The 11,236-nt window shown below is 39.2% G+C and overlaps 2 protein-coding genes across 2 annotated transcripts; both read right to left on the reverse strand.

Annotated features, from left to right (window-relative positions):
- Window positions 1–1,963: 1,963 nt before the first annotated feature.
- On the reverse strand, window positions 1,964–6,079 carry LOC106952271 (proteinase-activated receptor 2-like). The gene is made up of 2 exons (XM_015040288.1): window positions 5,880–6,079; window positions 1,964–3,541 (listed from the first exon to the last, which is right to left on the reverse strand). Exons 1-2 carry the CDS (start codon window positions 5,902–5,904, stop codon window positions 2,478–2,480), a joined length of 1,089 nt encoding a protein of 362 aa, XP_014895774.1. The 5' UTR covers window positions 5,905–6,079; the 3' UTR covers window positions 1,964–2,477.
- Window positions 6,080–7,649: 1,570 nt separating this feature from the next.
- LOC106952268 (proteinase-activated receptor 1-like) lies at window positions 7,650–10,658 on the reverse strand. Its single transcript, XM_015040284.1, has 2 exons — window positions 10,436–10,658; window positions 7,650–8,980 (listed from the first exon to the last, which is right to left on the reverse strand). The coding sequence occupies exons 1-2, from the start codon at window positions 10,524–10,526 to the stop codon at window positions 7,764–7,766; spliced, it is 1,308 nt and encodes a 435-aa protein (XP_014895770.1). The 5' UTR covers window positions 10,527–10,658; the 3' UTR covers window positions 7,650–7,763.
- Between the last annotated feature and the right edge of the window lie 578 nt (window positions 10,659–11,236).

Raw genomic sequence — 11,236 nt, forward strand, 5'->3', positions numbered from 1 at the left:
TTTTTTTATTTTTTTTTTTTAAAAGGTAGGATTGTGTTTAATTTTTTTTTTTTTTTTTTTTTTTTTTTTAGTTTTACATAATTTAATAATGTTATTTCCTCATCAGAAACATACCCAGAGTGTTGCTTTGCTTCTTACATGCATGTTTGAGAAATCCTTTAATCTCCCATGGCAACCTGTGCAAAAAGCCAGCTTGGACCTAGCTCCGCCTTCGAGGACGGAACTCCTCCTCAGAGTTGCAGTTTCCAAGCGTCCAAACCTTTTATTTTTGAGGAACTAAGAGAGTGAGAAAAATTTTCAGCACCCATCCCCGTGACTCCACCACTCAACTCCTTCAGACTAGGCAGCAGCAATTAGCAAATACCTGGCGGAACTGCATCTTCTGAGCTCATTATAGGAGCTACTTCTCAGTGAAATGCTGATAAAAATGTTGTTAAAGGGTTAATAGGAACCATTTTTGATGACTTCCTGAAGGCAGAGTTTCAGAAAGAGCAGGAGTTTCTTTAAGAGACAGAGACCCAATTTTGTATTTTAGCGCCTTTTTACTAAGGCGCTAAAATACAAAGTCAAATTTCTTTCTGTGGGCAGGAGTTCTGTAGAATTTAAAGAAGACTCAAACTGAAGTAACTATTTTACACTGACTGTCTATCCATCTATGGTAGAAAGACAAAATATTACCGAGTCACAATTGGTCAGTAAGCTAATTAGTTTGGCCATAATTGTTTTTGGTGATATAACACTCAAAGGTCTGACACAGTACTGAAGTGGTGTAGGACCAACCCTGAACTGAGAACAAATGGTAAACATGTGTGTTATGAAAATAAGGAACAACTATAGTTTGACCTTTCCAACAGTCTGCCATACAATACACTCTCAGCTACACACGCATATTTAAAGGTCTTTTTTAGTTCCACATGCAGCAGCTTAATATTTGATTAATCTCACTGCAATCTTCTAGTAACATTTTTAAAAGCTTTTAAAAGATATTCTTTGCATGTGAGAAATGTTTTTGGGTGTTTGTTTCACCCAAAGGTTGAATATTTACTGGACTGCATTACAAGACAAAGACCAGAAACCCTTAAAAAGAGTAAAATGTCCATTTGAACACATACATCATAATTTTTGCTTGACCAAAATTGGTCTTATAAAAGGGCTAGGTTTAAAATTATTACCATGCATAATGTGAATTGTATGAGTGACAAACAAAGCAAGGGTAAATAAAGGTGTTGGAGGTATCAGAAGGAGTGTTCAATGTAGGTTGAAGAAGTGTCCAGCACATATAAACTCTTTTTTAGTTGTTAAACACACAAAAAAAATAGCATTCCAACTCTGAGGGAAGCTTCTTGATAAAAGTATTAGTATTTTTGAATTCAACAGAAAAACACAAAGTTTTCCCCATTCATCTCTAACCTGAGTTTTACTAAACTGATGCATTTACAGACCAAACAAAATGGGAGTTTCAGCTTTTGAATGCATTTGATTTACAAAGATTTCTCGGTGCTCGTCTTCAGTCAGAGCGAACTAAGATAAAACTGGTTGATTTTGATCAGTGATCAGTGATTGATTAAATGATTGGCAAATCCCCAATTTAAACCATCTACATACTCAGCATGTAACCATGTTCTTTGATCCGAATTCAAATCAGCTGATTCAGGTAAAAATTTACAATGTAAATGAAACAGGTTTTTTCCATGCAGGAAGCAGGAAGAGCTGAACTAATAGTTGGGCCAATGACTCAATTTTTCTCCTTGCAGCATGAAAACATGAAAGATTGTAAACCATCTTGGTAGGTTTAGCAGAAGTGTAGCTTAAACTATTGTGTTTATCATTTTCTTTTGACTAAATTCTGTAAATTGAAAAAGATTTGTTTGAACATTGTGATTCTAAATATTTTTCCCCCTTTTGGTTTGACAAAGGCTAAAATGCATGGCTATACAAAAATATATATAAAAGAAGTCAATTATTAAGGTAGTTTTACATAATTTAATAGGTGTCATTAACACATTGATTTACAGTCCTGTGGCACACAAAAAGGCTACATTCACTTATCTAAAACCACAACATAAGTATTTTCTATGTGATCAAGGTAACTGGTCAAAAATGTCAATAAAATGAGGCATATAGCAGAATACATAAAATATGTAAAAAAAAATAAAAATAAAATAACTGTACAAATTATTTTTTCAAAAAGAAATATTGACCATGCAAAAAAAAAAGCTCTAGAAAATTATAGACCTGTTCCTAAATACTCCATCTCAAGATCTATTTTCTCTCAAACCTGAGTTTAACCCTCGCGTAGTCTTAAAGGACAGGGCCCAGTTGACCCCGCAAACTCTTCACCCTGTGAGCGATCTGATGGGGGTCGCACTGACCCCGCCTGCGTCTTTACACCCCTCCCGCTTCCCGACCTTGATGTCCTTCACGCTCCTTCAGAGCGTCGTGCTAAGACCACAAGAGGATTAGTAACGACACCGCCATCAACAATCGCTGCTCTGTGTGTTTCGTGTACTACTGGTGGTGTACGAGCCGCTCTTCTTGGAGAACTTCAGAGCGCTGAAGGAGATCTTCTTCCTCTCAACTGACCTCTGACTCCTGCACAGAAACGTGTTCTTCACGTGCTCCCTGAAGTCCTCAGAGATGAAGTAGTAAATAAAAGGGTCCACGCAGCTGTTCAGGCTCGCTAGGCACAGGGTGGTGATGTAAAACCCATACCCGTTGTTCACAACCTCTCCCAGCAGGAGGATGTAGTGCGCCAGCAGCATGATGTTACTGGGGGTGAAACAGACGATAAACATGACCAGGACGGTGATGATCAAGACCACAGCCTTGCGGCGCTTCTTGGCAATGGTAGGGTCCCCCATGCTGTCCTGGAGAGCCCTGAGCATGAAGACGTACGACATGATGCATACAACTGTGGGGATGACATATCCCACCGTTCCCATTGTCAAGAAGTATCCAGCCGCAGTCTTCTTTTGGCTTGGCTTGGTGACATCATGGCAGGTCCGGATGCACATGTTTGGTATGTTTACTTCTTGATCGTAGAGGTAGAGAGGAATGGTGATGATCCACACCAGCACCCAAATCACTACAGAAACAGACACTGCTAAAAAATTGCTCCTTTGATGCTGGGACATTGGGTAGACTACAGCCCAGTAACGTTGGACACTAATGCAAGCGATGAAGGCCATGGAGCAGTACATGTTGCCATAGAAGAACCCCACCAGAACTTTGCACAGCCCGTCTCCATACTTCCAGTTGTTGCCGTTGAGGTGGTAGTCTATTTTTAAAGGGATCCAAATGACAAAAAGCAGGTCAGCAAGAGCCAGGTTGGCCATGTAGATGGATGACGGGTGCCTTTTCTTGGTCCTGAAGAGGAAAACCCATAGAGCCAAGGCGTTGGTGGGAAACCCAACGAGAAACACGAAGGTGTAGACGGCTGGGAGGAAGGCGGTTGTGAGAGGACTTTTCAGGACTGCTTGGGCTTCAGAGCCAAGAAATATGCCATTGTCCGTTTCTCCCCCAATCAAGCCCTTGGTATTTCCTGTGAATTCAAAGCATGAAAGGATAAGCAAATAAACAATAGGCTTTATTTTTAGAACTTTCTAAAAGTACTTATAAAACATCCATCCATCCATCTTCTTTACACCCTTGTCCCTTAGTGGGGTCGGTAGGGGTGCTGGTGCCCATCTCCAGCTAACATTCCGGGCGAGAGGCGGGGTACACCCTGGACAGATTGCCAGTCTGTCGCAGGGCAACTTATAAAACATTAACTTTTTAATATTCAATGCATAATAGTAACCATAAATGTCAGTGTACTTCAATGGGATTTCATGAGATAAACCCAACATAAAGTAGTGCATAACCATGACCTGAAAAAGAGATACAGTGCTCTAAAAAGTATTTGCTCTCTCTTTTTTTAATTAATTTATTTATTTACACTATATTTTTTCAGATCATGAAGCAAGTTTTAAGATTGGATAAAAATAGCTTGAGTAAATAATGACCTCATTCATTAAGGGAGAAACCCTATCCAAAACAACCTGGACCTCTGGGGAAAAATAATTGTGCCCTAAATTGGTGGGAAATTTAGGGCACAATTGAATAAATTTGTTTATATTTTGGTTGTGCCTGCATTGACAATATCTTCATTGAGGAATTGTGGCCCATGCTCCTTTGCAGAAATGTCTATAATTCAGCCATGCTGGTGGATTTTCAAGCATCAAAGACTATACCAAAGTTTCTGAGTTGTAATTAAGTCCACGCTTTGTTAGGCACTTTCAAAACTCTAACCCTAACCCCAGCTCTGAGTCATTCAGAGGTGGACTTGCTGCTTTGGATCATTATCCTGCTGTAAAATCAAAGCAGGATTGTTCTAAGGGCTCTGTATCGATAGCTGAACAATCTCGCTGCAGTTTCAGGTGTTAAGGAAGCAAAGAAGCCCCAGACCATCACATCACCACCACCCTGTTTAACTGTCAGAGTGATGACAGTAAAACAATCATCACTCTGGCACTTCTTTAGGTCAGAAGTGCCATGGCACACACTTCCCAAACATTTCCATTTTTGTCTCATTAGTCCACGGAAAATTTTCTCAAAAGGGGTCATCACCTTTGTGGTCTTTTGGCCAGTGCTTGGTTCTGGTTTATGAGCTTTCCCATTACTGCCAAGTCTCTCTGTTAAACACTGACATTAAGGAATCGATTTCTGCAGAAGTTGTAGCTGTTGTTCTGGGTTCTTGTGACCTCCTGGTTATAGTCGATATGATCGATCAGGGACTCTTGGAAAGGCTGCTTTTTTTTTATAACTCTGGTTGATTAGTGTCTTATGGCATTGGTACCATACAACACTGTTTTTCTAATTGCTTTTTTTTCATGTGATGCTTAGGCTGCACAGTGGCGCAGTTGGTAGAGCTGTTGCCTTGCAGCAATAAGGTTCTGGTTTCAATTCCCGGCCCCAGTCTTTCTGCATGGAGTTTGCATGTTCTCCCTGTGCATGGTGGGTTTTCTCCAGGTACTCTGCTTTCCTCCCACAGTCCAAAAACATGACTGTCAGGTTAACTGGCCTCTCCAAAATTGTCCCTAGGTGTGAGTGTGTGTGTGTGTGTGTGTGTGTGCATGGTTGTTTGTCCTGTGTGTCTCTGTGTTGCCCTGCGACAGATTGGTGACCTGTCCAGGGTTACCCCACCTCTCACCTGGAACGTTAGTTGGAGATAGGCACCAGCAACCCTCCCGACCCCACAAAGGGACAAGGTTGTAAAGAAAATGGATGGATCATGTGAGTCTTTTAGAGATCTGACTAAAAGACTGAAAAACTGAACATCCTGACCGGCTTCCAAAAACATTCCATCTCTGAATGTGTCGAATGAGACTCGAGGTTTGGACAGAGGTTCACCTTCCAGGAGGACAGACTAAGCTTCAGCAAAAAGAGTTGACTTTGAAACACATCCATATGCTAAAATAGCCTAGTCAAAGACCAGACTTTTATTCTATTGAGAAGTACGGGGAAATAAAACTCTGGATTGGATTGGTCGAATTGGATGTAGATCCAATTCGACTGCATTTGAGACATTTGGCCAGAAGAATGGGTCAAAATGTCTCCCCCTATATGCAAACCTGGCATGTACACAACGTAATGGCTGAATACAAAACAAACACCTATTATTAACCTTACACGTTACAACTGTCCACTACTTTTGTGTAGTCCAACACTAAAACTCCACATGAAATACAATACAATAAATGTCTTGGGTGACTTGGTAGTGTAAGCACGTACTGTGTAACCTAACGGTATGAGACACATGTTGAGGTACTGGGTTTCCACACTGACAGGTTATTGAAGTAATAACAGTAAGAAAAGGCACAAAAAAGATTAAACTTTACCTTCTGTCAACGCACACGTCTCCATGACCGTAAGTTCAGGTGACAAACGCGCAGGTTAAAAATGAGAGCGCGGGCGCGGTCTGCGTCGACGACGTTTGTTTCGTCTCTACAGGTTGCAAGACCAAACTTCCGTGACACCTGGATGATGTCACTATAGGTCACGTGACTACGCAAAGCCACCAACCTTCCCCCACCCACTCCAAGACGGTAACTGATCTGGGAATTATGAGAAGATTTCATGTAAAAACGTGTCGCCTGCTTTCCAGGAACGCGGGATTGTGGTGTGGGCGATAACACAAGAAGTTCCTTGAACTGGTTTACTGTGTTTACACATCGAGGTTGTCAGGGTATAGAAGTTAGTACAATGACTCTTTTAATCTGACTAATTGATGCTATCAGCGATTATTATCAGCCATAATTTCTTTTTAAATTATTGGCCTGTATGCGAACATCTAATGTACAAACTCAGTATTTTATGTACCTCTTAGGGAGGAAAAAAGCTAGAAGAAAGCGACTTTGCTTCCCCAAAGGAGAATAGTATATCAGCCGAATTAAAAATGCTTATAATATTCTGAGTTTTTTTTTTCCCCTTCTTTCAACTATTTCAGCTAGGTTATCTTTGACTCTGTGCATAAAGGACATTTTAATAAGATCTGTGACAAAGAATTTCAGGAAAAGTTAATTACTATCTTGAGACATTTAAGCAATAACTACCTGTAACTAAAGTGTCTTTTCTTTGGCATTGCTTTAAAGCGGTGAGGATATTTTTCTTAATAAACGGTAAAACACCACCACCTATCGGTGTAGATGAGTAAGAACAATTTTGACACTGCGTTATAAGCAGTTTTGAGGTACGGATGCGTTACCTTTAGCGACATGTTTTACACTTACTTTACATTGGCTTTTATTTGTAGCCAATTCTGTTGATGATCATCATAATACTCAAATTTTATTTGAATGTCTTTTTGATGACGCAATTAATGTGTATAGTATCATCAGAGAAATTAAATTCATTTTAAAAGGACATTCTTACAATTCAACAGGGCTAATTGCGTCCGCAGGCCTTATATTTTAATTTTACCAATATCATGTAAAAATTTCTCACACCGAATGTCACGTTTTCATTAGTTGTAATCCATATTCAATTAAGACGTACAGAAATAAGTTCAAATTACTTTGTGCAAATAATTCATGATTTTCATTTCATGAACAAAGTTACTACAATAAATTCTCTTTTCAGTATCAACCAAACTTACAGTTACATTTGTTAAATATAACGTGACCCATTGTTTTAACAAAAAATAAAAGATGGAAAGTTATCTAAAACTTAGTGATTTACATATTTGTCCAGCAGGTGGCAGCATTAAACTACTTTCCTTGTAACTGGAACCTCTGGTTAATTCACAGTTTGCTTAATAGAAGTCAAAACATCAAAGTTGAGTCTCAAATATTTATTAAGAGACAAAAATATTTAAAAAATACAAAAAATATTGTACATTTTGAAAAAAATATAGCTGAAAGCTTACATATAAAACAAAGCACTAAATGTAACAACCTTTACATTTGCTTCAAAAAAGCTGAAGGAATAGCTAATAACATTCAGTGTGCAAATGTAAATATAGAGAAAAGGTGAAGCATACTGTTTTACACTCAGTTTTATGCCAGATTTAACTTCACATCTGTGCGTGTAGGTTTGTCCTCCTGACAAAAAAAAAAGAAAGATTTCTAGTGTTTCTACTAGAGCAAGATGCTTGGTTACTTTTCATTTCAGTAAATCTCAACAGAAACATCCCAACTAAGTGCTCAGTTTTTGTAGTAGCCTTAATTTTACAGCTTCGTGTTTCTGCACTTAAAAATACTAACCAATGCCCAGTGCCACAGTGATTAGACCAACAGTTTCTTGTACTGGCTGTTCAGGTTTGCTTCTAATGTGTCCGTTTTGCTCACTGATGAAGACATTGTGGAGCATTCGGTGCGGCTGGACTTCAGAATGGGTCTGGTGCTGGATCTGTACGAGTCAGACGATGAACTGGTGAGTCTACCCTTTGTCGACGATCTACACAGCATGTTGGACAGCTGTCTCTGACACTGGGAAGAGCCGAAGAAGTAGAGGAGGGGATCCAGGAGGCAGTTCAGACTGCCCAAACACAAAAACATCAAGTAGAACTGGTAGGAGGTGTCGGTGGCCTTGGTGGCGATGTTGGATACCCCAAACAGCAAGTGGTGTACCAGCAGTGAGCAGTTGGTGGGCATGAAGCACAGCATGAAAATCACTAGGACCGTCAAGATCATCACCACTGCTCTTGTTTTTTTGCGTGATTTTCCTTGAAGCCCGCGTACTTCACTCCTCAGCGTCCAGATAACTTTGGTGTAGGATCCCACCGTGACAAGAAAAGGCAAAACGAACAGGGAGAAACAGATGGCAATGAAATATATCTTCAACCACGGTATCTCGGTATAGAGTTGGACATCGTGGCAGGTGGTGATGTTCAGCCCTTTGAGGTAAAATGTCTGGTCGAAGATGACAAGAGGAACAGAGGCAGCAAAGGACAAGACCCACATGGTCACGCAGGCTTTGATGGTGTTCTCCGTCTTCCTCCAAGCCAGGGAGTCGATGGGGTACACAACCGCAAGGAACCGGTCCACGCTGATGCAGGTTATGAGAAGGACGGAGCAGTACATGTTCCAGTAGAAGCTGGCGGTGACCACTCGGCACAGCAACCCGCCGAATATCCAGTCGTTACCCATGAAGTGGTAAGAGATCTTGAAGGGGAGCAAGAGGCCAAAGAGCAGGTCAGCGGAGGCCAGGTTCAGCATGTAGATTGCTGCTGGCTTCTTTGGCTGGATGCCCTTAAAGAAGGCCACGATGGCGGCGAGGTTGATGGGAACGCTGATGCAGCACACCAAGGTGTAGAACGAAGGCATAAGTACCGTGGAAATGGGGCTCGTTAGGAACTGACGTGCCTCTTTAGAGAAGGATCTGTTTAATGTTTTATTCCGTCCTGTTTGGTTTGAAGGAACCCATTGCTGATCTTCATCAAAGTACTCTATTGGTTCATCTGTGCCTTCTGGCCCAATGACAAAGCTCCGTAGATTAGTACCTGGCGAAAGAAAAAAATAAATAAGCAAATCAGGACCCAGAGTGCTATAAACTGAAATAATTACTATTCAAAGAATTAATTCAGAGAAACAAAGTCATTATGAAGGGCCCAAGGCAATTTAACTGACAACACCTGAAATAGATCTGATCATTTCATACTTTTACATTTTCGGTTGCTTCTGACAACTTTTTTTTTTTAGGTATAAAAAGGCTGGATGTTTTATATAAACTGTCAATTTGTGTTTTGTACCTGCTTTGGCAATTGATGATTTAGAGTAATCATCTGTAATATCTATCAGTAGGGGATCAGTTGAGATTTATTGGATCAGGAAACAAATGTCCAAAACAGACACAAAAACCAGAATAAAGTAGAATATATTCTATATAATTTTCAGAAAACATTGAAACCTTAAAATCAGGCATTTCAGTATGACTATTTATCTTGATTATTTTTTTAAGATATTAACCTTAAATAGTAAATACATTATATTTTAACAAAAAAAGGTATATATATATATATATATATTTGTTACAAGAATGGGTAGTTGACATGACTAATGCAGAAGTATGGAGGGGCATAAATTAAATCCTGGGTACAAAATTACTGAAAAAATAATGCAAACAGATTGGCCTGATTGTCAAACCATGAACTTGTGTTCATTCTAGGACTATAGAAAATGTGAAATTTCCAAGCAAATAAACATGGCTGTTCCTCATGGGCAATGATCTACAAAATGGCTCAAGACTCACTGGCTCTTTGGCCCTTTCACACTGGCTCTTCATAAATTTGGTTAAAAATGACAAAAGAACCAACTAATTTTTCCAACATATAATAAAAATCCAGATTCTTGTGGAATACCCACATTAAATTTTCAGGATAGAATGACCCAAAAAGTGCAAGAAGTGCAAGTAACATTGTTTTACATCTATTTTTCGTGTCATTCGTTTGAAAACTTTTTTTTTTACAATGAATTTTTGACAAATAACATAACATAGAAGAGAATCTATTCATGAGGATGAAAAGGGCACCTCGGATTCTAAAAGTTGCAGGTGATTAGGGCTACATTCAACCTTGGACCGGCCCTGTACCAAATTTCTAACACACTCAAAAAGAAAAAAACAAAGAGAAAAATAAAAATGATGAAAAAAAAAACATAAACACTCAAAAGTAGTCTTTAATTTACCATTCATGCTTCAATTTTGGGGGGAAATAACGAATACTACAAACTTTAAAATTGTAACTTTAAAATTAACCACCCTATTATTTAATGTCAACTAATATTTTTTCACGTCAAACATGGAGATGCGAAACAATGTCGAAGAACCCCCTAGTTTCTTCCTACTTCGTTTTCTAAGACCAGCTCATTTGTGTGCGAAAGCCAAAAAGCAGGTTATTTTGACGCATGATTAATTTCAGACGGAATGGTTAGTTGACATGACTGAAAGATTTTCTCACCGTTTATTTTGGAAGCACCATCAGCAGTGGCAGCAGAAAACAAGCAAACCAGCACCAAAACCAAAGACCTTAGATTCCCTGAAAACATCATGTTGGTGAAATCCTGGCTCCAAATCGAAACGAAGATGGCTCCAGACGTTCTGTGTCTCTCTCCCACGTTCCTCTGCAGTTTATGAGACTCTCGAAGACTTATTGTTTCCGCCCAAATTTAGTCCCAAATGTGTCCCTCCCCCCGTGTCCGGTACTTCACTCTAATTCCTTTCTCCTGATGTCACCTTTCCCGTCACATAACAGCCCAACCATGAGGAACTCATTACAAAGACCGACCAAGTAAATAAATAAATAGATAAATAATACCACATTTCTCTTTAATATTCTGCCGAAGACGTTCCACGTTGCGTCGAATTAAAACCAAACTCCAACGTGCCTTATTTTAATTTTAAGCGTACTATCACGTTACTAAAATTCAAAATAAGACATTGCCAAAACAAGTTCAGTACTTATTTTATTATTTTAAATTATATGAAATCAACTTACAATGAATTTTCATGGCTAACAAAATAAATAAAAAAAATAAAGAAAGAACTGCATATTATAGACCCCATAGTTTCAGAAAAATCGTACATATTTGTAAGAGACAAAAATGTACCTAGGGTTGCCACCCATCCCGTAAAATACGGAACCGTCCGATATTTTGCTGTTAAATTTAGGGACTGTTAAATATATAGGGACTATTCCCTTGCAGTGGTGGGAAGTAACGAAGTACAAGTACTTCGTTACTGTACCTAAGTACAATTTTCA

The sequence above is a fragment of the Poecilia latipinna genome, unplaced genomic scaffold (assembly GCF_001443285.1).
Source record: "Poecilia latipinna isolate Pla-1442-1.1 unplaced genomic scaffold, P_latipinna-1.0 Scaffold503, whole genome shotgun sequence".
NCBI lineage: Eukaryota > Metazoa > Chordata > Actinopteri > Cyprinodontiformes > Poeciliidae > Poecilia > Poecilia latipinna.